Source organism: Garra rufa, chromosome 14 (genome assembly GCF_049309525.1).
Source record: "Garra rufa chromosome 14, GarRuf1.0, whole genome shotgun sequence".
Classification (NCBI taxonomy): domain Eukaryota; kingdom Metazoa; phylum Chordata; class Actinopteri; order Cypriniformes; family Cyprinidae; genus Garra; species Garra rufa.
The window spans coordinates 27857683-27885446 of NC_133374.1; the positions used below are offsets into that span (position 1 = coordinate 27857683).

The following is a 27764-nucleotide window of genomic DNA, read 5'->3' on the forward strand; positions in this document are numbered from 1 at the left end:
CTATTCTGGGCCGCTTTAATGGGTTCAGTGGAAAAGGACATTCAGCACTGGGGAGTGCTGGGAACAGCGGCGCTGGGTTATTGTCTCTCCTGTTTGGTTCTCACAACACGCACACACAGGCTTTGTTCGCACTGCACACAAATCCAGTTTGGATTTCAGATCTGATCTTCAGAACTCAATGTCCTTACTGATTCATTTGTTCATGCAATTTTATCAATATCTGTAGTGTTTTTGGTTTGGTTGCTATAGTAATGACTCCAAGAGAAAACTGTAAATACTGTTTCCACAACAACTGACTTGTTCACTTATTTAATGTTCACCACATGGTGAATGTCACATATGAAAAGAGAGAACACATGTACATACACCAAGTTTACATACACCTTGCAGAATCTACAAAATGTTAATTATTTTACAAAAATAAGAGGGATCATAAAAAAATGCATTTTTTTAAATTTAGTACTGACCTGAATAAGATATTTCGCGTAAAAGACGTTTACATATAGTCCACAAGAGAAAATAATAGTTGAGTTTATAAAAATGACCCTGTTCAAAAGTTTACATACACTTGATTTTTAATACTGTTGTTACCTGAATGATACACAGCTGTTGTTTTGTGTCAGGATAGTTCTTCATGAGTCCCTTGTTTGTCCTGAACAGTTAAAATTCTTCAGGTTTGCTTTTTTTGTGTATTTGAACCCTTTCCAACAATGACTGTATGTTTTTGAGATCCATCGTTTCACACTGAGGACAACTGAGGGACTCATATGCAACTATTACAGAAGGTTCAAATGCTCACTGATGCTCCAGAAAGAAAACATGATGCATTAAGAGTGGGGGTGAAAACTTTTGAACAGAATGAATATCATATTTTTTTCCATTTAGTACTGCTACATGTCCCTCAGTTGTCCTCAGTGTAAAAAGATGAATCTCAAAATCATACAGTCATTGTTGGAAAGGGTTCAAATACACAAAAATGCTGAAAAACCAAAGAATTTGTGAGACCTGAAGGATTTTTCTGAAGAACAGCTGGCAGTTTAACTGTTCAGGACAAACAAGGGACTCATGAACAACTATCACTAAAAAAAACCAAACCAAAACAAAAAAACAGCTGTGGATCAGTCAGGTAATAGCACAGTATTAAGAATTAAGTGTATGTAAACTTTTGAACAGGGTCATTTTTATAAATTCAACTATTATTTTCTCCTGTGGACTATATGTAAACACATTTTATCTAAAATATCCTTTTCAGGTCAGTGCAATATAAAAAATAACATGCATTTTGTGTGATCCTACCTATTTTGGTAAAATAATTAACATTTTGCAGGGTCTGCAAAACTGTAGATAGATAGATACAGTAGAGGTCAAAATTAGAGAACAACCTATAATTTTCTAAATTTCAAGGTCACTGCTTTGTCCTTTTTAAGCATATTTCATAAATTAATTGTATCCTGAAGCACAGTATTAAAAACCTAAATGAGATATTTAAAAACACTTTCAGATACCTCCAAGTTATTGGTGTTAATCTGCCACCTGGTTTTAACAGGGTTCGTACAAGGTGCTTAAAGTGCTTGAAGTACTTGAATTTGACTTTTCGAAATTTAAAGGAGAAGTTCACTTCCAGAACAAAACTGTACAGATAATTTACTCATCCAAGATGTTCATGTCTTTCTTTCTTCAGTCGTAAAGAAATAGTTTCTTTAGGAAAACGTTTCAGGATTTCTCTCCATGTAATGGACTTCTATGGTGCCCCAGAGTTTCAACTTCCAAAATGCAGCCTCGAAGGGCTTTAAACAATCACCGCCGAGGAAAGAAGGGTCTTATCTAGCAAAACGATGGGTAAAACGGATTGTTTTGCTAGATAAGACCCTTCCTCCTTGGCTGGGATCATTTAGAGCTCTTTAAAGCTGCATTTAAACTGCATTTTGGAAGTTCAAACTCGGAGGCACCATAGAAGTCCATTATATGGAGAGAAGAGAATTCTCATTGCTAGAGAATTTGGTCATTCAAAATCTGTGATTTCTTGAATATTGCAGGTTTACAATGACACAAATTCATTCAAGCCCCCCAAAAAGGCTGGTGGTCCACATAAGACAAATGCAGAGACTCTCAATGGGGAATCGGTTCAACACGGTGCAGCTGGAATTGCTAATAATACATGGTATTGCAGATTTGAAGAAATTTTAGCATCACTTGCTCACCAGTGGATCCTCTGCAGTAAATCGGTGAACTCAATATGAGAGTCCTGAGAGCTGATAAAAACATCACAGTAATCCACACAACTCCACTCATCAGTTAATGTCTTGTAAAGCAAAAAGCTGAGTGTTTGTAACATCCATCATGATACACATCAATCATTTTGCTGTCTTTTGGACCAAAGCCACAGCGCACTTGATGTTCCTTTTGTTTTTATCATCAAATCTAGGGATCTTCTTTTCATTTTCCTATTGTGAGTTGGCTGCTGTGATGAATAGCCTTTAGCGTTTCTCATGCCGTAACAATCACAACAGTCATTATCATTGTGTCTCTTGATATTCATTGTCATCTCTTGGTTTTGAATTGCACTGAATTGCGTTCATGTTTTTGAGAAGGTTTTTTTTTTGTATGTGTATAGGTGTGGTGGAGGTGTATCGTGTGACCAAGCGTGTAGAGCTGGGTATCAAAGCCACGGCCGTTTGTTCAGAGAAACTACAGGAGCTGCTTAAAGACATCAGCCGCGTGTGGAACAACCTGATGGGCTTCATGTCGCTGGCAAACCTCTCTGTGAGTTTTAATAAAATAAACACTACCACACAAGCACAATAGTATTTCTGTTACAACAGACAGTATAGTAAATCACAAATACTGATTATTGCTTAACTGAAATATGAATATATCTGTCGAGTTAAACTGTGGTTTATGTAAGCTGTGAGCTCTGGAGCAGTAGGTGCTTTCTACTAATAGGGCATTACAAAATAGTTTTTGGTCAAAATGGTCAAAGCTCTATTTTAAGAGCTTTTTGCCGTTTTTGTGTCTAAATTAGAAGAAACTTTTTTTTATTCTAAAATTACATATTTTTTAATTTTAATTTTATTTTTTTAATATGTACTGTATGTTACATATACATATTTTTGGGTCATTTTTATTGACATTTGAATTAAACAATATGCGGTCAAACCTTGTTTTTATTGAAACATGCTCAGTTTAATTGTGACCCTGGACCACAAAACCAGTCATAAGGTTAAATTTGACAAAACTGAGATTTATACATCATATGAAAGCTCAATAAATAAACTTTCTATTGATGTATGGTTTGTTAGGATAGGACAATATTTGGCCGAGATACATCTATTTGAAATCAGGAATCTGAGGGTGCAAAAAAATCTAAAAGACTGAGAAAATCACCTTTAAAGTTGTCCAAATTAGGTTCTTAACAATGCATATTACAAATCAAAAATTACATTTTGATATGTTTACAGTAGGAATTTTACAAAAAATCTTCATGGAACATGAACTTTACTTAATTTCCTAATGATTTTTGACATAAAAGAAAAATCAATAATTTTGACCCATGCAATGTATTTTTGGCTATTGCTACAAATATACCCCAGCGACTTAAGACTTAAGTTTTGTGGTCCAGGGTCACAATTGTTCACAAAAAGATCTATAATATGCATTTAAAACTTGATTCTAGCTAATGAGACACGAAAGTGTGTATAACACATCAGCATTAAATGCATATTTTTTCATTCTAAAATGATGTTTTTTTTTTATATTCACTTAAAAACAGATACAATTTCTTGTACACATTTCTTTTTTTGGTCTGTCATTTTGATATAAGGTCAATACATTTTTTTTATGAAAACAGATTAATTGTTCACAAAGATATCTATAATATGCATCTAAAAAATAGATAGAGTCTAGATACTTGATTCTAACTAATAAGTCACCAAAATGTATATAAAACATCAACATTAAATGGATATATGTGACCCTGGACCACAAAACCAGTCTTTAGTCGCTGGGGTATATTTGTAGCAATAGCCAAAAATACATTGCATGGGTCAAAATTTTAGATTTTTCTTTTATGCCAAAAATCATTAGGAAATTAAGTAAAGATCATGTTCCATGATGATTCTTTGTAAAATTCCTACTGTAAATATATCAAAATGTAATTTTTAATTAGTAAAATGCATTGTTAAGAACCTAATTTGGACAACTTTAAAGGTGATTTTCTCAGTATTTTGATTTTTTTTTTTGCACCCTCAGATTCCAGATTTTCAAATAGATGTATCTCAGCCAAATATTGTCCTATCATAACAAACCATACATCAATAGAAAGCTTATTTATTGAGTATTCATATGATGTGTACATCTCAGTTTTGTCAAATTTAACCTTATGACTGGTTTTGTGGTCCAGGGTCACATATTTTTTTAATTCTAAAATGTTTAAAATTCACTTAACGTACTAATGAGACACCAGAGTGTAAATAAAATGTCAACATTAAATAGATATATTTCTTTCATTCTAAAAAAATTGTTTAATATTCACTTAAAAACAGATACAATTTCTTGTACATATTGTCTGTCATTTTGATTAAACAATATGAGGTCAATACATTTAGTTTTTTTTTATGAAACAAATTAATTGTTCACAAAAAAGATCTATAACATGCATTTTAAAAAACAGATATGATACATTTCAAGCATTTAATGCCAACTCTATATATTTATATATTTATTTAGGAAGAATATCTCTCAAAAAATATGGTATATGTGCATCGTGATATTTCATTTTAACTAATGTATTTTATTTTGGTTTGTCATTTTGATTAAAAAATATGGCAGCGAAATAAATTCAATTAATTCAAAATAAAAGTTGTATGTTTACATACTATAGGTGTGTGCACGGTGTATATTTATTATGTATACAGGTGCATCTCAATAAATTAAAATGTTGTGGAAAAGTTCATTTATTTCAGTAATTCAACTCAAATTATGAAACTTGTATTAAATCAATTAAATGCACACAGACTGAAGTAGTTTAAGTCTTTGGTTCTTTTAATTGTGATGATTTTGCTCTCATTTAACAAAAAAACACTAATTCACCAATTCTTCTCAACAAATTAGAATACTTCATAAGACCAATAATTTTTTTTTTTTTTTTTTTACTGAATTGTTGGCCTTCTGGAAAGTATGTTCATTTACTGTATATGTAGTCAATGCTTGGTAGGGGCTCCTTTTGCTTTAATTACTGCCTCAATTTGGCGTTTCATGAAGTTGATCAGTCTGTGGCACTGCTGAGGTGGTATGGAAGCCCAGGTTTCTTTGACAGTGGCCTTCAGCTCATCTGAATTTTCTGGTCTCTTGTTTCTCATTTTCCTCTTGACAATACTCTATAGATTCTCTATGGCAGGGATCCTCAAATCTGGCCCACAAGATCCACTTTCCTACTGAGTTTCGCTCTAACCCTAATCAAACACGCCTGAACATGCTATTCAATGTTTTCAGGATCATTAGAAAATCACAAGTAGGTGAGTTTGATCAGGGTTGGAGCTAAACTCTGCAGTGCATTGGCCCTCCAGGGCAAGATTTGAGGAACCCTGCTCTATGGGGTTCAGGTCTGATGAGTTTGCTGGCCAGTCAAGCACACCAACACCATGGTCATTTAACCAACTTCTGGTGCTTTTGGCAGTGTGGCCAGGTGCCAAATCCTGCTGGAAAATGAAATCAGCATCTTTAAAAAGCTGGTCAGCAGAAAGAAGCATGAAGTGCTCTAAAATTTCTTAATAAACGGGTGCAGTGGTTTTCAAAAAACACAGTGGACCAACACCAGCAGATGACATTGCACCCCAAATCATCACAGACTGGAAACTTAACACTGGACTTCAAGCAACTTGGGCTATGAGCTTCTCCACCCTTCCTTCAGACTCTAGAACCTTGGTTTCCAAATAAAATACAAAACTTGCTCTCATCTGAAAAGAGGACTTTGGACCACTGGGCAACAGTCCATTTCTTCTTCTCCTTAGCCCAGGTAAGACACCCCTGACGTTGTCTGTGGTTCAGGAGTGGCTAAACAAGAGGAATACGACAACTGTAGCCAAATTTCTTGATATGTCTGTGGCTCTTGATGCCTTGACCCCAGCCTCAGTCCATTCCTTGTGAAGTTCACCCAAATTCTTGAATCGATTTTGCTTGACAAGCCTCTCAAGGCTGTGGTTCTCTCGGTTGGTTGTGCATCTTTTTCTTCTACACGTTTTCCTTCCACTCAACTTTCTGTTAACATGCTTGGATACAGCACTCTGTGAACTGCCAGCTTCTTTGGCAATAAATGTTTGTGGCTTACTCTCCTTGTGAAGGGTGTCAACGATTGTCTTCTGGACAACTGTCATATCTTGCCGGTTTCGTCTGGCCAGAGGAGAACTGGTCCCCCGACTGAGCCTGGTTTCTCCCAAGGTTTTTTTCTCCATTTCTGTCACCTGTGGAGTTTTGGTTCCTTGCTGTGGTCACCTCTGGCTTGCTTAGTTGGGGACACTTTCCAGTGATATCGTATACTGTTTGAACTGAACTGACGATGATATCACTGAATTCATTGATGAACTGCCTTTAACTGAAAATTGATTGTTTACAATAATGCGTTACTTAAACGCTATTGTCCTGTGAAGTGCTTTGACACAATCTGTATGGTTAAAAGCGCTATATAAATAAAGGTGACTTGACTTGACTTGACTCTTAGCTGATTGACATGTCACCATATTCTAATTTGTTGAGATAGTGAATTGGTGGTGTTTTGTTAAATGTGAGCAAAATAATCACAAATAAAAGAACCAAGACACTGTGTGCATTACATTTATTTAATACACAAGTTTCACAATTTGAGTTGAATTACTGAAATAAATAAACTTTCCCACAACATTCTAATTTATTGAGATGCACCTGTATTTAACACACACACACACACACACACACACACACACACACACACATAGTATGAAAACAAACTCTTATTTTGAATGTGATTAATCGCAATTAATCATTTTGCAGCCCTACACTTTTGAAAATAAAGGTGCTTTAAAGGGTTCTTCACAGTGATGCCATAGAAGAACCATTTTTGGTTCCACAAAGAACCATTTAGTCAAAGGTTCTTTAAAGAACCATCTCTTTCTTACCTTTTTATAATCTGAAGAACCTTCTTTCGCCACAAAGAACCTTTTGTGAAACAGAAAGGTTTTTCAGATGTTGAAGGTTCTTTATGGAACCATTTAGACAAAAAAAGGTTGTTCTATGGCATCGTGAAGCACCTTTATTTTTAAGAGTTTAGGCCAAAAACTTTAATGAAACATGACTGAAATTATTTTTTAATTGTTCACAAAAAGATCTATTACATGCATTTAAAAATTATATGGGGTGAATTTCCATTTGTTGTGGTATTGTTATGCCTAATAATAATTTATAAAGAATATCTCCTAGTTCTTACAAAAAAAATATGGTATATTTTGACACTTAATACTAATGAGACACCAAAGTGTTGTTATTTGTGGAAAGTGCAGTAGTACAGAACAGATTGCTGAGTGCTGAACAGAGCTTTGTCATGGCGTGTACTCAAGGGAGAATATCAATGCCAGCAGATAATATTAGAGTTGAGCTCGAGGGAATGAAGTCTCGGCACACTGCCGTAAAACCACAAGCGTTCTGAAGCATAATAAAAATGACCGTGGTTAGAAAGCCGACGGCTTCTCTCTGCCTGAATCCTGCTGTTTCGGACAGAATCTGTAGCTGATGTATTGATCCGCAGGGCCAATCAACTGCTGTGAGGTTGATGGGCTGGTTCAGCGGCCTCTGTGAACTCAGCTTTGACTGACAGCCATGGATTTGTGTGGAGGATGCAATGGCGTGCGATTGCTCTTTAAGAACTGCATTCATGATATGTGTGTGTTTGTGTGTTTTTCTCTAGCCTGATGAGAGCTCACTGGACTTCTCCTCCTGTATATTGAGGCACGGCATTAAGAATGCCAAAGAGCTGGCCTGTGGAGTGTGTCTGCTCAACGTTGACTCGCGCAGCAAGGTCTGTACTCACTAAAAACACACATACGTCTGCATACAACCATTAGGGACACTAAAAAAATAAAATAGTGTTTAATAAAGAGATAGTTCACCCAAAAATGAAAATTGTACTTATTTAGTTGAACTGTTTTGACCTAACTTCTTGTGTGGAACACAAAAGCAGGAAGTTTGAAGTATGTTCTGGTTGTTCTTTTCTATGCCATTACAGTGAATGGGGTCCAACGCTTTCATGCTTCAAGAAAATTATTTAAAAGCACTGAAACTGCATCATAATCATAATAAAAGTCAGAAATAACAAATTTAAGTCTTTATGCATTGAGAATGCTAGTGTTTCTCCATCGGTTATTCATGAGAGTAGTCCGTTGACTTGCATCTTTTAAAAATGTTAAATCGGTTGATCCAGTTCAGTGTTTATATTGTTGCAGTTTAATATTTTGAATTAGCTTTTAGATTTATATTATTACATTTTTTCTATTATTAGTTTTGTTATTATATCATCTTTCTTTTCAAGTTTAATTTTAACTTTTTAACTTTTGTAGTTTAAATTTTTTTTTTAACATCGCTATAGTTCATTTAATATATATTTTTAAATATCAATATTTAGGTGTAAGTTATTTTTATTCTAGTTTTAGGTTTTACTTATTTTTATGTATTAGTATTTTTTCTAATTTCTAATATTTATATTTAATTTTACTGTGTTAATTTTTTTACATCACCATCATTCATTTAATATATATATATTTTTAAATTACATTTAATTTACATTTTTATTCTAGTTTTAGTTTTTACATATTTTTATTTCAGTAGTCATTTTAGTGCTTAACCTTTTTTTCAGATAGTTGTCAATGCAACATTTGTCATTTTTACATCTAATATTTATATAAAGTTTTACTTTCTACTTTTGTCATTTAATTTTTTTTTAACATCACCTTCATTCATTTAATATAATTTTATAATATAATATGTTACTATTCAGGTATAATTTTATTCTAGTTTAAATTTTTATTTGTTTTAATTTATTAGTATTTTTTTTCGAATATTTATATTTAATATTACTTTGTACATTTGTCTTTTTTTTTACATTACCATTATTCATTTAAAATAATTTTTAAAAATTACTATTAATGTGTTAATTAACATAATTAACATTATTTACTTTTACTTTTTTGACTATTTTTAACGTCACTGTCATTTATTTACTATAATTTAAAAAAAATACTATTTAGGTGTAGTTTCATTTTTATTTTTATTCTAGTTTTAGTTTTTACTTAGTTCAACTGTCAATGCAACATTTGTAATTTTTACCTTTTAAATTTTACATCTAATATTTATATTTAATTTTACTTTGTATTTCAGATTTTTTTAACATCACTATAATTCATTTAATATATATTTTTAAATACTACTATTTAAGTGTAAGTTAATTTAAATTTTTATTCTAGTTTTAGTTTTTACTTATTTTTAATTATTAGTAATTTTAGTGCTTCAACTTTTTCAGTTAGTTGTCAATGCAACATTTGTAGTTTTTATTTTTAAAATTTAGCATCTGATATTTAATTTAATTAGTTTAATTTTAATTTAATTTAATTGTGCTTTTGTCATTTTTATATTTTTAACATCACTATCTTTCATTTAATATATTTGTATACATATTATCAAATGTAATTTAATTATTTTTTTTTCTGCTTTTTCAACTTAAATCTTTTTTTCAGTTACTTGTCAATTCAACATTTGTAATTTTTTCCTTTAAGAATTTTACATCTAATATTCATATTTAATTTTACTTTGTACTTTTGTAATTTTTTAACATCACTATCATTCCTTTAATTGTATTGAGGTGTAATTTAATTTAAATTTTTATTCTAATTTTAGTTTTTACTTATTTGCCTTTCAAATTTAAAATCTAATATTCATATTTAATTTTACTTTGTATGTTGGCCATTTTTTTTTATCAATATACATTTTAATATATTACTATTTATGTGTAATTTGATTAAAATTTGTATTCTAATTTTATTTTTACTTTTTAGTAATTTTAAGGAATTACATTTTTTTTAAATAATTAAAAAAATAACCCTAATTCAGTTTTGATTATAATTTGTTCATAAAGCGGTTCTGAATGAATGATCTGGTTGCACTGGCTTAAAAACTCAATATAGAGGAATATTATTCGTAAAAAACTATTAAAGTTGGCCTGTTCTCCAACAAAGCTGTGGAGTCATATCAAGATACTTTTATGATGCTGTTGCTTTTATGTTGCTTTAAAGCCTCAGTCCTCATTCACTGTAATTGCATGGAAAACGTTTGGGTGAGCTATTCCTTTAAATTATTGAACAGAAGATTGATTTAAGTTGCCCTATCAAAAACAAACCCAAAACCATCCCTCTTGACTATTTCTTTGATTTTCACAATTTTACAGAAGAAAGACGAGAACACTTTCGGACGGCTGTTTAAAAGAGTAGGATTGACTAAACTGCCTCGACTCCAATTTGCAGCTTGTTGCAGGGGTCAGGCGGGCAATCGCTCCCGTGTTGTGCTGCCAAAATGACCAGAACTCACCTCCCGCCACTTGTCTCCTTTCAGACTGCCAAAAACAGCTCTCAGAGGCGCGTTCTGACTCACGCATCTAAATCTACGGACGCCTGGTCGAGGCCATGCTTTCATTCAGCTAGCTTTTGGTGTTTAATTTGGCTACGAGCTCTTAGCTCCCGTTTTCTCAGCATTTACAGTAATCTTTTATGTCGAGCTTGTCTTGCGGAAGTGGCGAGTAAGTGTGACTAACAGCCAAAAAGCACGAGGCAGGTGGTAAATAGGTGATGTATTCGTCATTTTGGCACCTCGGGCGGTGAAAAACAAATCTAAAAGTGGTATGCGGCAAAGGAAATATTATATTAAAGGGAATAGTTCACACAAAAATGGTCATTTATTTGCTCTAAACCATTTTTTTTCATCCATAAGACACAAATGAAGATGTTTAACGATATATTAAATTTATTAGTATTTTATGTAATATTTTAGATACACTGAGATGTTATTATAGTTTTTTAAATATTTTTTTTTTGTATTTTTCATTTTAATTTAATTTTTAGTCAATTAATTTTTTATATTTTAGTACAAACTAAATAAAAATAAGAAATGTTGCTTTTTCAACTAGCTGAAAAATTTTTTTTAAAGGAACAATTTAGAAACAGTGGTATGATCAAATTGAGTTAATGTACATTTTTAGTTATTTTAGTAAAAATTAAATTAAAAACAAATGTTTCAAGTAACAATTTAGATGCACTAAAATATTATATATTTTTAATTTTTAAAAAATTTTTTTTTTCCATTTTCATTAATTTTTTTAGTTAATTATTTTTTTTATTTCAGATGTAGTTATTTTAGTACAAACTAAATATAAATAAGAAATTTTTAGCCTTGTTAACTAGCTGAAATAAAAAGTGTTTTTAATTTCAAGTAGCAATTTAGATACACTTAGATGATATAGTTTTTTAATATTAGTTTTTATTTGTATTTTGCATTTTCATATTAGTTCACCTTTTAGTTAATTTATTTACTTTTTATTTTTTTATTTTTTTTATTTTAGTAATTAAATGAAAATAAGAAATGCTGCTTTGTCAACTAGCTGAAATAAAATTTATTTTATTTCTAAGTAACAGATGCACTGAAATATTATTATATATTTTTTAATGTTAGTTTTTATTTTCCGTTTTTATTTTAATAATTTTATTAGTTAATTTATTTAAATTATTTTTTTCCAGATGTTGTTATTTTAGTTTTTTATATTAGTTTTTATATTTCTATTTTTTTTTGTTCATTTATTTTAAATTAATTTTTGTTTCAGTTGTAGTTATTTTAGTACAAACTAAATGAAAATAAGAAATGTTTTGTCATCTAGATTTTATCTAATTTATCTAATTTAATTTAATCTAAATTTTGAAATTTAATAAATTTTTGTTTCAGTTGTAGTTATTTTAGTACAAATTAAATAAAAAAATAAGAAATGTTGCTTTGATTTATTTCAAGTAAAAAGTTAGGTACACTGAGATGATATTATAGTTTTTTTTTTAAACGGAACGTTTTATTTATGCATTTTCCATATTTTAATTTTAGTCCTTTTTTAGTTAATACATTTGTATTAATTTATTTTTAATTGCAGTTGTAGATGTTTTAGTACAAACTAAATGAAAATAAGAAATGTTGCTAGCTGAAATTATACAATTTGTTTGATTTCAAGTAACAATTTAGATGCACTGAAATATGATTTTTTTTATATTAGTTTTTATTTTTGTATTTTTTATTTTGCACTAAGATATGATTTAGGTTTTTTTTATATTAGGTTTTATATTTCTAATTTTTTTTCATTCATATTTTATTTAATTTATTTTTAATTTGTATTTATTTTTTTATTTCAGTTAGTTATTTTCGTACAAGCTAAAAGAAAATAAGAAATGTAGATTTGTCATCTAAATAAAATTTGTTTTTTTAAGTAACAATTTAGAAATATTTCAAATATTTTTTAAATTTTTTTTTCCAGTTGTAGTCATTTTAGTGCAAACCAAATGAAAATAAGAAATGTTGCTTTGTCAACTAATTTAAAATAAATAAGTTTGCTTGTTTTATTTCAACTAACAATTTAGATACGCTAAGATATATATATATTTTTTTAATATTAGTTTTTTTGTTTTTTTTAATTGTACTTATTTTTTTAGTTAAATAATTTACTTTTTTTTTTTTCATAAGAAATGTTTTTATGTTTTTAGTTTTAGTCAACTATAATAATCCTGCCTGGTACCTAAGTAGTCTAGACACAATAACTCTGAATAAATGAAGGCAGAATTGCAATTTTTGGGTGAACTATCCCTTTAAACTTTTCTATTCATAACAACAACCCAATCATTTACTGGTTTAAACATGTAATCATCACATTGCCATTCGCCTCGTTCACCGCCAATGTCCAATCAGCTCATTAAGATTCCTCGTCTCACTGAAACCCTCCTAAATCTCCCTTGTATTAATACAACGGTCAAGATTTGCTGATGTAATAGGGGTGTAAACATTGCTCGAAGCACTTTAGATGCAATCAGGGAAGGAGGGGCTCAGAGCAGCAAGGAATCACGGGACGGGTGTCTGAGGAGCAGATGCAGCTCAGCGATCAGTCACGGCCACCAAAAACACAGGTGCTAATAGATCCGCCGAACACATCCAGCCCGCTGCAGATTAATAGAGCTGTTTCCGTCTGCTCCTGACATTCGATTAATATCCCGCTTTTTAATTACGTTTTTGGGTGTTTGGGGGGCAGCGGCACTGTCTGGGGGGATTGAAATCAGGGTTTTGAAGGTGGAGCAGTGTCTCTGAGAGGAAAGGTGGTGGTGTTGGGCTACAGGTGGAGATTTCACTGGGGTGTGGATGATTCACTCTACTGACCTTGGGCTAGTATTCAGTTCCTGCCCCCGCTGGGGAGGGACGTGATCCTGCTGCATCTGCTAACAGGATTTGTTTGCAGGAATGGGCAACCGTGTTTTAACTTAACACTTTGCATTGATAATTCTTGATTTAACAAAAAATTTTATATACACTACCATTTAAAAGTTTTTTTTTTTTAATGAGAGAAGAGTCTTTTATGTTCACCATGTCATTTATTTGATCAAAATACAGTAAAAAAGTAATATTGGGAAATATTGTTACAATTTAAAATAACTGTTTTCTATTGTAATAATTTTTTAAATCTAGTTTATTCCTGTGATGGTAAAGCTGAATTTTCAGCATCATGACTTCAGTCTTCAGTGTCACATGATCCTTCAGAAATCATTCTGATATGCTGATTTGCTGCTCAACAAACATTTATTATTATTATTATTATTATTATGAACGTTCAAAACAGTTGTGCTGCTTCATATTTTTTGCAGAAAACCATTTTTATCAGGATTCTTTGATGAAAAGAGAATTTTTTCTGTCACTTTTGATCAAATGAATGCATTATTGCTGATTGCTAATTATTATTGTCTTTAAAAACATGTTAATCCCAAATGGTAGTGTAAATATTAAATACAATTATATTATATTATTTTTACTTACCGTAAAAGCTTGGCCAGTTTGAAACTTATTGTATAAGACTCGTATAAGAACATCATAAACTGCTATTAGAAATATTAAAGGGATAGTTTATCCAAAAACGGAAATTCGGTTATTAATTTCTCACCTTCATGTCGTTCCAAACTTGTAAGACCTTTGTTCATCTTTGGAACACAAATTAAGTCCGCCAGCTTTCTGACCCTGCATAGACAGCAACACAACTGACACGTTTAGGACCCAGAAAGGTAGTAAGGATATTGTTAAAATAGTCCATGTGACATCAGTGATGAACTGTAATGTTATGAAGCTACTAGAATACTTCTTGTGTGCAAAGAAAACAAAAATAACGACTTTATTCAACAGTTTCTTCTCTTCCGTGTCAGTCTTTGACACACGTTGACGACAGTATCACATGCGTTGTGGTACTCTTGTGAATGCACGTCGAACACTGACACGGAAGAGGAGATATAAACTCGCAATTCTGAGAAATGAAGTCAGAATTGCGTGATATAAACTCACAGTTGCGAGAAATAGTTGCAATTCTGAGAAATGAAGTCAAAATTGTGAGATACAAACTCGCAGTTCTACGAAATAAATTGGCAATTGTTAGAAATAGTCTAAATTCTGAGAAATAAAGTCACGTGTGTGAGAGATAAAGTTGCAATTCTGAAAAATCTATTTAGAATTGCGTGATTTAAACTCACAATTCTAAGAAATAAAGTCAACATCCTGAGAAATAGTCACAATTCTGAGAAATAAAGTTACAATTCTAAGAAATGAAGTCAGAATTGCATGGAATTAAGTCAGAAATAAAGTCAGAATGGTGAGATGTAAACTCGCAATTCTGGGAAATAAAGTCACAATCCTAAGAACTAATCGCAATTCTGATAAATAAAGTTGCAATTCAGAGAAATAGTTGCAAATGCGTTATGTAAACTCATAATTCTAAAAAAAAAAATTGTGAGAAATAAAGTCGCAATTCTGAGAAATAGTCACAATCCTGAGAAAAAAAACGTTGCAATCCTGAGAAATAGTCACAATTCTAAGAAATTAAATCAGAATTGCGTGATATAATGTCACAACCCTGAGAAATAAAGTTGCTGTTCTGAGAAATAGTCGCAATCCTGAGAAATAAAGTTGCAATTCTGACAAAACAGTCACAATTTTGAGAAATGAAGTCATAAATTGCATGATATAAACTCGCAATCCTAAGAAATAAAGTTGCGATTCTAAAATATACGCAATTCTGACAAAACAGTCACTTTTTGAAGTTGGGAGCACCAGTGCTACCAAGTAAAAAAGTTAATTTCGAGTCCTGTATAAACTTGCAATCCTGAGAAATAGTAACAATTCTGAGAAAGTCGCAATTGCGTGATGATATAAACTCGCAATTCTGATAAATAAAGTTGCAATCCTGAGATGTAAAGTCACAATTCTGATAAATAAATTCACAATTCTGATAGATAAAGTCTGAATTGCGTGAATTAGTTGCAATTCTGAAAAAAAGTCAGAATTGTGAGATATAAACTCACAATTCAAAAAAATAAAGTCGCAATCCTGAGAAATAGTCAAAATTCTGAGATATAAAGTTGCAATTCTGAGAAATAGTCACAGTTGCATGATATAAACTTGCAACCTTGAGAAATAAAGTCGCAATCCTGAGAAATAAAGTTGGTAATTGTATGATATAAACTTGCAACCCTGAGAAATAGTAGCAATTCTGAGAAAGTTGCAATTGCGTGATATTATAAACTTGCAATCCTGAGAAATGAAGTTGCAATTTTGAGAAATTAAGTCAGAATTGCATGATATAAACTCACAGTTTATTGCATCGTGGCACTCTCGTGAACACACGTTGAAGACTGACACGGTTATTTTTTTTATAACATTATGGTTGAACCTCTGATGTCACACAGACTGTTTTAACAATGTCTACCTTTCTGGGCCTTGAACGTGGTAGTTGTATTGCTATCTATGCAGGGTAGGAAAGCTCTCAGATTTAATCAAAAATATCTTAATTTGTATTCTGAAGATGAATGAAGGTCTTACGTTTTGGAACGACATGAGGGTGAGTAATTAATGACAGAATTTTCATTTTTGGATAAACCATGCCTTTAAATGCACTATAAGATGATTTTAAAACAGACCACTCTAAACAGAACAGAAGTTAAAAAAGCGCCACAGTGTTTACATGCTTCAAGAAGTCAACATGCGAATGGCTTACTTATAATTGTCTCTGCACAGTAAACTAGAAGGAAGTATTTACATATTTTGACATTAAAAATGGCATACTTCAAGTCAATTATGTAATTATGGCTTCTCAGAAGACAATTTTGTTTGTGCAGTAACCAACTGTTAAAATGACTGTTTACTTAGCTGTGTTTAGATTATACTGTGTGTTCAGAATTTAATGCGAGTTAATGTCACGCTAATACAGCATCCTATTAAAGGTCCAATCTCTGTGAGGTGGGTGTCCATGCTAAAATTAGAATAGATGCCAGGTTATTTAATTCAAGCACCTGTAGCACAGCTGGATGCACCGAATGTAAGCAGACGATAACAAGCAGCAGTTGAAAGGAAACCATCAGGATTAGGTTGTAATTGAGTTCTATCTACTGAAGCAAAGGGCAGCTTCAAGCCCTTTCAAATTTAGTAAGAACCCAGTAATGCAGTAATTCAGTATTTCAGCTTTTGTATTTCAGCAGTCTTTAAGAGGTAAACAATACACTGTAGATACTGTAAACAGTACCGTTTTAGTCTGTTGTTGTTTTAAATATCCACCCAAGTTAGATTTACATTTACCCAGGGTTGCCAAAGTTATGGACAATAGTGTAGTGACCTATTTAGTTATGCAATGAAATATTTAAGAGCTGCATGAGCATATTTAATATTTACATTTATATTCAGCGTATGCATATACTACTGTTCAAAAGTTTGAAATCAGTAAGATTAAGAAATGAATGCTTTTATTCAGCAAGAATGCATTACATTAATTAAAAGTGTTGGCTAAGATATTTATAATGTTAGAGGGGAATATATATATATATATATATATATATATATATATATATATATATATATATATATATATATATATATTCAAATAAATGCACTTATTTTTAACTTTATATTCAACAAAGAATTCTGAAAATATATCAATGTTTTCCACATTTATAATAATCAGCACATTAAAAACGATTTCTGAAGGATCATGTGACACTAAACACTGGAATAATGACTGCTGAATACTCAGCTTTGTATCACAGATTTTTTTATTTTATTTTAAATATAATCAAATAGAAATTCTAATTAGTAATAATATTTTACAATATCACTGTTTTTACAGTACTTTTGCTCAAATAAATGAAGCCTTGGTATGAAAGCCTGTTTCCGCCACTGAATAAAAAATAACTGAAAAGGTTATTGCGACTTTTTCTCTCACTTTTTCTCAGAATTGTGAGATATAAACTCGCAATTGCGTGTTAAGTCAGAACTGCGAGATATAAGCTCGCAATTCTGAGGAAATGTGTGTATATATATATATATATATATATATATATATATATATATATATATATATATATATATATATATATGACTTCAGTCCTCAGAATTGCGACTTAATTCTCAGAATTGCGAGTTTATATCTTAGAATTTTGAGTTTATATTTTCCAATTCTGACTTTTTTTCTCAGAATTGTGACTTTTTTTTTAGAATTGTGACTATTTCTCAGAATTGCAAGTATTTCTCAGAATTTTGAGTTTATATTTTCCAATTCTGACTTTTTTTTCTCAGAATTGTGACTTTTTTTTTTTTTTTTGAATTGTGACTATTTCTCAGAATTGCAACTATTTCTCAGAATTTTGAGTTTATATTTTGCAATTCTGACTTTATTTGTCCGAATTGCGACTGTTTCTCAGAATTGCGAAATATAAACTCGGAATTGCGAGAAATGACTTTATGTTGCAATTCTGACTTTATTTCTCCAAAATGTGAGTATTTCTCAGAATTGTGAGTTTATATCATGCAATTCTGAATTTATTATTTCAGAATTGCGACCTTTTTCTTAGAATTGCGAGTTTATATCTTGCAATTCTGACTGTATTTCTCAGAATTGCGAGTTTTTATCTTGCAATTCTAAATTTATTTTTTCAGAATTGTGACCTTTTTCTTAGAATTGCAAGTTTATATATTGCAATTCTGACTTTATTTCAACAAATTGTGAGTACTTCTCAGAATTGTGAGTTTTTATCTTGCAATTCTGACTTTATTTCTCCAAATTGTGAGTGTTTCTCAGAATTGAGTTTATATCTTGAAATTCTGACTTTATTCCTCGGAATTGTGACTATTTCTTAGAATTGCAAGATATCACCTTGCAACTGTAAAAAAAAGTCACATCTCAGAATTTCTTAGAATTGCAAGTTTATATCTTGCAATTTGCATCTTTATTTCTCGCAATTGCGAGTTGATGTCTTGCAATTCTGACTTTATTTCTCAGATTTGCTACATTTATTTCTTGCAATTACAAGTTTATGTGGAGAAAGAATTGCAAGATGCAAACTCACAATTGCGAGAAAAAAATTCAGAATTGTGAGATAAAAAGTCACAATTACTTTTTTTATTTTTTATTCAGTGGTGGAAATGGGCTTCCATACCTTGGTAAACATAAATCTTATTTCAGAAACAAAAACATCTTATTAACTTTGACCGGCAGTATATGCATATCTAGTGCTTGTTTACATGCTCAATAGAGCTCTGCTTTATGCTGCAAAGCTGTTTGATAATAGTTATGAACTCTAGTTGCATGCCATTATTTTCGTATCCACAGTTGCCCCTTCTTGTCTCCTACTGTGGCTATTTTGCAATAAGCTTCTGTCTTTACATGGACACTTTCTTCCACGGTGGGCTCTTTGGTGCTCTAATTTTGCTTATTAACAAAAAACCTCAATACTAATGCTGATGCTGACACTGACTTGTTTGTGCTACTTGCAGGCACTGACAAAAGACAGTCGCTCCAAATTAAGGGTAAATATTCCACTGTATTTTTCACTGTAGTGAATGTAGGTACAGCTAGAGTGTCCCTCACTGGCCTTCAAACGCTTCAGAATCTGTTCGTAACAAGTGTTGTCATCTTTGCAGGTAGGATGCACTCTGTGTTTGCAATCAGATAGTAATTAACCTTTCCGCCAGCTAAACAAGGTCAGTTGAATTAGGATGACCTTTTCAGCGACTCTGAGCCACCTGTTCATCTGCAGAGAAACAGCGCTTGGGCTGCAGCAGCCGCCCCTCTGTGCACCCCATACACACACACACACACACACACACACACACACACACACACACACATATTCGTACACGTGGGTATATACCGCGGGATCAGCTGTATGATCACACAGCATTGTGCAAATTTCCACTCAGACACACACATCTCTGTACTATAACAAGGAAAGGCAAAAAGTAATCTGACAAAGTGCAAGTACATAAGATAGACAGACAGACAGAAAGTCATGGAGCTCAAAATCTGGTTTTCTCTTTGATGCTTTATAATATCCTTTGTCTAGGGTTTGGTATTGGCAGCTACCTTACAATATAGTAGACATTAGGCAGACCTATGTTTACATGCAGTCATTTTCCCCAATCCAAGTCGATTTCACATTCTGAAAGTTCTGTTTATATGGTTTATATATTGGTTTGTGTGTGCATTACATGTATTCTGATTTAGGCATTTGCATACGTATTGTTTTTTTGCTGTTGATAGATATTTTCAGGTCTACACCTATCATCTTTCAATTCAATTGAATTTTTATTGAGCTCTGATTGAATAGATTGTATAGATTGAAGTGTTAACATAAAAGCTTTTCAGTCTCATTGAGGCGCATATAAACATAGCTATTGTGAAAATATATAGCATTTTATTATTTAATAATATGAATAAAATTATATAATGAGCAGTTTGAGTTAAGTTTAATATATATTTTTAAAAGGGGTGTAAAAATGTGCTTATTTGATTATTGACCTATAAATAATATAGCATTTTTATTCATTTTTTTTTACTATTTTTTTTTTTTTTTAAAGGAGTGCAAAAATGTGCTTATTTGATTAATGACCTAAACATAATATAGCATTTTTATTTATTTTTCTTATTTTTATTTATATTTAATTATTTTTATTTTATTTTAATATTATAGCATATTTTTATTATTATTATTTTAGTTTTTTTTTAAATAGGAGTGCAAACGTGCTTATTTGATTAGTGACCTAAACATAATATAGCTTTTTCTTATTTTTATTTATATATTTTTTAATTTAATTTAATTTTAAGTTATTTTATTTTAATATTATAGCATATTTTTATTATTAATATTTTAGATTTTCTTAAATAGGAGTGCAAACTTGTGCTTATTTGATTAGTGACCTAAACATAATATAGCTTTTTTATTTATTTTTCTTATTTTTATTTATATATTTTTTATTTAATTGAATTTTAATGTATTTTATTTTAATATTATAGCATATATTTATTATTAATATTACAGATGTTCTTAAATAGGAGTGCAAACATGTGCTTATTTGATTAGTGACCTAAACATAATATAGCACTTTTATTTATTTTTCTTATTTTTATTTATATATTTTTTTATTTAATTTAATTTATTTTATTTTAATATTATAGCATATTTTTATTATTAATATTTTAGATTTTCTTAAATAGGAGTGCAAACTTGTGCTTATTTGATTAGTGACCTAAACATAATATAGCATTTTTATTTATTTTTCTTATTTTTATTTATGTATTAATTTAATTTAATTTTAATTTATTTTATTTTAATATTATAGCATATTTTTATTATTAATATTTTAGATTTTCTTAAATAGGAGTGCAAACATGTGCTTATTTGATTAGTGACCTAAACAATATAGCATTTTTATTTATTTTTCTTATTTTTATTTATATATTTTTAATTTAATTTAATATTAATTTATTTTAATATTATAGCATATATTTATTATTAATATTATAGATGTTCTTAAATAGGAGTGCAAACATGTGCTTAATTGATTAGTGACCTAAACATAATATAGCATTTTTCTTATTTTTATTTATATATTTTTTTATTTAATTTAATTATAATATTATAGCATATTTCTATTAATAATATTTTCGATTTTCTTAAATAGGAGTGCAAACGTGCTTATTTGATTTAGTGACCTAAACATAATATAGCATTTTTTTTTCTATTTTTACTTATTTTATTCTATTTATTTCTAGGTCCTATAAATTATATTGAATCCCATATTTTTAGAGAGGTCTCAGACTTGAACCTCATTCGGTACACGACGATGCAGTATCATAGCTGCGATTAAAAATGCACATTATAATTCAGCAAGTGTATGGAAGTAGTTCTGACCCCACTGAAAATGCTGCTTTCCAGCTTTAGCACTATGAATGTCTATTTCTTACTCTAAGCAAAAAATAAAAAGTAATTGTGAGATCAATTAAGTCTAAAATAAGAAATAGTCACAAGATAGAAGATATAGGCCCGGTTTCATAGACAGGGCTTAGCCTAAGCCAGAATTAGGCCCTAGTTCAATTAAGACATTTAAGTAATTTTTATAAACGTGCCTTAGAAAAAACATTACTGCTGTGCATCTTGAGACAAAACAAAGGCACTGATATATTTTAAGATCAGTCAGTGCAAGTTTCTTTCAGTTGAAACAGCTCAGGTTTACATTTCAGTCTAGGACTAGGCTTAAGCCATGTCTGTGAAACCAGGGGATAGTGTCACAGAGTGAGATAAAAACGCAATTATGAGAAATAGTGTCAGTTGTGAGATTGTGAATTCATATGAGTTATAAGTCGCAACAAGTTGTTAAAAGAAGTAAAGGCAAAATCGTGAAAGATTATTTTCCCAGTTACTCTAAAAAAAAAAAAAAAAGAGAGAAGTAACATAGCAATGTAGACATAAATAGATACAAATATCAAGATCCCCCTGTGATTTTCATGTTGCTTTTTTAACAAACATCCTTTAAACAGGACAATATTGTTTGTGAAGAGCATATGAAAGAAGTGGAGAGTGTGTGTGTGCATAGTATCAGTGTGGGAGAGTATGATTCACAACATGAGTCATTTCTCCTTCCAGCATCAGCTTCATTCTGCATAACATCCATATCATCACTGCCTTATCACAAATGCACGACTACAGCTGTGCCTTTCAGAATGAAAGCACACTCGCACGCCGCGCATCGATATATCGAGTGAAGTTCACCGGGTTCTTGTTTGGCTTTTCTATATATAGGGCGTATGTGGGAGGATTGCACACTTTTTCTCTATTGATCCTTCAAATTATGTCAGTATGGCGTTGAGCTCTTGTCTCTTTTATGGAGTGCGATGATATGCCAAGCTGCGGTCAGAAATGACTCCATAAATGTGCTGTCTAACATGTCGTTTACAGACGCAGGTTGAATGTAGTACTTGTTGAGCCGAGGCAGTGACTAATAGAAACCCTGCGCATTTGTAGTAAAGTATTTTTCTGGGTTCGGTGCAGTTTAAGCTTTAATCGACGGCATCTGTTGCACACTGAGAGTTGCCAAAAGGAAACTAACAAAAGCAAGTTGTGTTTAAATTGCTTGTGTGAATAACTAGTTTTTGTTAAAGGAATAGTTCACCTAAAAATGAACATTTGCAGAGGATTTTCTCACTCTCAGGCCATCCAAGATGTAGATGAGTTTGTTTGTTCATAAGAACAGATTTGGAGAAATTTAGCATTACCTCACTTGCTCACCAATGGATCCTCTGCAGTGAATGGGTGCCGTCAGAACGAGAGTCCAAACAGCTGATAAAAACATCACAATAATCCCACAATAAAACTGATATGCTTCCGATATAATGCAAAAAGCTTGATTTGTATTGAACCTGGAACATACTTTTGAAACCACCTTAAAACATCACTCCTAGTTCAACCACAACCTATGAAATCCTGTTTCCACCACTGAATAAAAAAAGGTGTTTGTGACTTTTATCTAACAATTCTGACTTTTTTTTCTCAGAATTGAGACATAAAAACTCACAATTGAGAGTTATAAAGTCAGAATTGTGTGATAAAAAGCCAGAATTGTGTGATATAAACTCGCAATTCGAATAAATAAATTTATAAAGTCACAATTGTGAGTTTATAACACAACTGCAAGTTAAGTCAAAATTGTGAGATATAAACTCGGGATTCTAAGAACATATCAGTGTTTTTCTTCCCTCAGAACAGAAACTCACATTTGTGGGTTTATATTTCTCAATTTTGAGAAAAACAGTAAAAAAAAATTGCACGATACAAACTTACATTTGCAAGAAAAAAAAGCAGGATTGTAAGATAAAAAGTAGGGATGCACCGATACTTATCGGCCGATCACTTGCGCGTTTTGTCAGTAAAGCCGGTTCTGTAATCAGCGGTAAATGCCATCAGGTGCGTGATTTCACGTTGAGCCGTATATACTACACACAGCCGTTGTTCACTGACGAGCTGCACACATTCACGCTGATAATGAACATTGATTTGCGCAGCTCGTCGGTAAACAACGGCTGTATGTAGTATATACGGCTCAACGTGAAATCATGCACCTGATGGCATTTACCGCTGATTACAGAACCGGCTTTACTGACAAAACGCGCAAGCATGATCGGCTGATTCGTATCGGTGCATCCCTAATAAAAAGTCACAATTCTGAACAACTACTTCTATTTTTCTTGCAATTGTGACTTTTTCTGACTTAATAACTTGCAATTGTTTAAATATCACTATTCTAACTTTATTACGCTATTGGTGAGTTTATATGCTGTAATTCTGAGAAAAATAGTCAGAATTGTGGGATATAAACTCGCAATTGCAACAAAGTCAGAACTGAGATAAAAAGGCGCAATTCTGAAATTCTGAAATTCTCAGAATTCGTATTTTTCTCGCGATTGCCTCTTTTTATCTCGCAATTCTGACATTGTAACACACATTTGCAAGTTTGTGTTAACTCGCAATTGTGTTTATATATCCAGTTCTGACCTAATAACTCGCAATTGTTTATATCTCACAATTCTGACTTTATAACACACATTTGTGAGTTTATATCCCACAATTCTGATTTAACTCACGATTGTTTGTCTCACAATTCTGACTTAACTCGCAATTGTGTTTATATTTTGCAATTCTGACTTAACTTGCAGTTGTTTAAATGTCACAATTCTGACTTTATTACGCGCATTTGTGAGTTTATATCCTGCAATTGTGAGAAAAAAGTCAGAATTGCGGGATATAAACTCGCAATTGCAAGAAAAAAAGTCAGAACTGAGATAAAAAGGCGCCATTCTGAAATTCAATTCTTTTTCTCGCAACTGCCACTTTTCATCTCGCAATTCTGACATAACACATTTTTCGAGTTTGTGGTAAATCAGAGAATTTTTCTAGCAATTTTGAATAATCACAATTGTTTAAATCTCGCAATTCTGACTTACTGTAAAAACACGCATTTGTGAGTTTATATCCCGCAATTCTGACTTAACTCGCAATTGTTTATATCCCACAATTCTGACTTAATAACTCGCAGTTGTGTTTATTAGAATCTCGCAATTCTGATTTTATAACATGCATTTGTGAGTTTATATCCGGCAATTTTAAAAACAAAAAATGTCAGAATTGTAAGATATAAACTGGCAATTGCAAGAAAAAATGAAAAAATTATTTTCTCAGAATTGCAACTTTGTCCCAATTCTGATTTTTCTCGTAATTGCGACTTTTTATCTCCCAATTCTAACTTTTTTCTCACAATTGTGCATTTATATCCCACAACTATGACTTAATAACTTGCATTTGTGTTTATGTCTCGCAATTCTGAATTTATAACACTTATTTGAGTTTATTTTCCACAATACTGTCTTAAGAACTTGAATTGCATTTATATCTCACTATTCTTCGCAATTCTGACTTTGTAACACGCATTTGCAAATTCATATTCTGCGATTCTGACTTTATTTCTTACAATTGCGAGTTTATATCCTGCAATTCTGATTTAACTCTCAATTTTGTTTAGATTCCACAATTCGGACTTAGGAACTCAAAATTGTTTATATCTCGCAATTCTGACTTTATAACATGCATTTGCGAGTTTATATCACACAATGCTGAAAAAATATCTTTATTTTTTTTAAATTTAGTGGTGGAAACGGGCTTCCATCCCAACCTGTCCCTACAGTCAAATCAGACTTTATCCTATTCATTTTTTTTCCTCACCTTGTCTTGTGTAAATTCTCTGCAGGCCTTTAATTCGGAGACAGACAACTTCAAGCTGATGTACGGAGGTCACCAGTACCACGCCAGCTGCGCGAACTTCTGGATTAACTGCGTGGAACCCAAACCACCGGGTCTCATCCTGCCTGACCTGCTCTAGAACCCTGAGCCGCTGTCTGAAGCATCATGGGATTGTCTTCTTCAGTCACTTTAGCTGTTTCGCCTTTAAACCGGTACAGCTCTCATCACTTGAATTTGGGACGCAACTGTCTAGATCTGCCATCGTCTGTTGGAAGATCAGATAAATGATGTACTACTGAATAATACTTATTTAAATATTGTAAATGTTTCTTTGCTTCTACCTTTTTGGATCTGACTCTCAGCACAAAAGTGTCTGGTTGGTTGATTCCTTGCTGTTGATTTCTCTACCATGTGAAGTAAATACTGCATGTTACGAATAGCAGACTTGTAATATAAAATCCATGATAAAACAATAGAGGTTAAACATTTGAAAGCATCAGGAAGTGTAGCAGATATGACTTACAAGAGAAAAACAAACTTTCACGTCATTATTTTCTGTTAAAGTTGTGCTGGAACACAAGTCACTTTAATAGTGGGTCTGGAAACAGTTCCTGAATGCTTGTGATTTTCTGAGAGTCTTTTATAGACGCTGTGATATTTAGTATTCTGGATTCAGATGTAACTCTTCTGAAGGACTTTGTTGTGTGAAACTGAAGGAAGTTCAAAAGTCTGGGGATGTAAGAAGTGCAAAGCAAGTCTTTTCACTTTTTCCAACCCAAGCGGTTATCATAAGAGCGGCGTAAACTTTAATTATGAATTATTACTTTTCATTGAAGCACTCTTAACTGAGATTAAATGGCTTTGTGTACATCACTGTCAGTGTTTTACTGAGTACTTAACATTGTCTTAATGCCTTCATTGTTGTATCATTCAACTCAATTCTGCTTCATTCATGAGAGTTTTCTACTAAAATGAATCTTTTTTGTTTGTATTTCTGTCGGTAAGCGCAAATTAAATATTTGAATGTTCGCATTGGATGCAAATGTGAATTTTTGTGTCTCAACAATGGAGTGATTACTGTGCATTTCTGTAAAGTCAGCCTTCATCTGTTCATTCGCTGTACCAGGGCCAGCTCGAGACAGCACTTACCTCACACTGACTCAGCGCTAATAGCTGCCATTCACAGCAATATTACCTTGGAAACAGTTTCCAGGGATACTGGACTTTGTATGATTGTCGAAAGACATCATGATTTAGTCCCCATCTGTACGTACAGAAGATGAGGAGCGACTTCAGTTAGAGCAACTTTTTCTGTTTAAATTTTAAATTTGTCTAAATAAAGTTCTTAATGCATATTACTAATCAAAAAGTAAGTTTTGATATATTTACGGTAGAAAATTGACAAAATATGCTAATGATTTTTGGTATCAAAGAAAAATTTATAATTTTGACCCAAACAATGTATTTTTGGTTACTGCTACAAATATACCTGTGCTGCTTACGATTGTGCTCCAGGGTTACATATGCTTAAAAAGAACCTTTATTTTTAAGAGTGTCGTCCATTAAAAACACATTATCCACCTTATTCTTAAACACGGACGTAAGTCTATGAGCGAGACTTCCGGTTTATTAGCCGCAGGAGAATAACAACAGCTTAAAGTAAAGGTAAAACTGTTCGCACTACAAACCATGTGTTCACAATTAAGATAATACATTAAAATAATATGGAAATGTACAACAATGTGCGATATCAAACAGCAAAACGAGCTGTACAGTTTTGTACAGATAGCTGGATGCGGTTGAGACCAGAAGCCAGTCAGATTCAAAAACTGAACCCACAAAATGGCCGCGCCCGCTCTTACGAGAAAAATAATAAGGTGGATAACAATACGGCTATGTAAACAGTGTGGTGAACTGAGGTATAGACCATACTTCTGATTAATGGTTGGAGAACTTTTAGAACTATTAAAAACTGTTACAGTTTACCTGGGCAAATAAGCCAACTGCAAACGGGTGTTGGTGTTAACACAGAAGCCACAGGTGCAGAAGACGCCGAAGACGTAAACAAAGAGAAAATACTGTAAGTATATATGAACAGACTGTGTTCAGAAAAGTTTTGATGGTATTTTCTTTCCATCGTCTGTCCAATGTATATTTATGTAGTATTTAAAAACACTGCCCTGCTATGTTTACAGTGGTAAACTAGGAAACGTTGTTTCGCTGCTTGTTCAATAAGCGCCACCTGCTGTCACAGAGTGAATTTGCGTAATTTTTACAAACTAAGGTAAGACAGTTTTGTTTTTGGTTTAAAATGAGAAATTATCTATCTTATTCATCAACACGAAAGTAAGCCTATGG

General features: G+C 31.9%; 1 protein-coding gene across 6 annotated transcripts in view; it reads left to right on the forward strand.

Annotated features, from left to right (window-relative positions):
• Nucleotides 1-26443, forward strand: part of synrg (synergin, gamma) — a 75964-nt gene extending 49521 nt beyond the window's left edge. For 4 of the 6 annotated variants that reach the window (XM_073817787.1, XM_073817789.1, XM_073817790.1 and 1 more), the window contains 5 exons: nt 2615-2763; nt 7934-8044; nt 10463-10501; nt 19111-19143; nt 25414-26443. In XM_073817787.1, the coding sequence (XP_073673888.1) occupies nt 2615-2763; nt 7934-8044; nt 10463-10501; nt 19111-19143; nt 25414-25545 (464 nt within the window). In that variant the 3' untranslated portion in view covers nt 25546-26443. The remainder of the gene's footprint in view (nt 1-2614; nt 2764-7933; nt 8045-10462; nt 10502-19110; nt 19144-25413) is intronic. The other 2 variants (XM_073817788.1, XM_073817792.1) reach the window with 1 other exon arrangement.
• Nucleotides 26444-27764: the final 1321 nt, after the last annotated feature.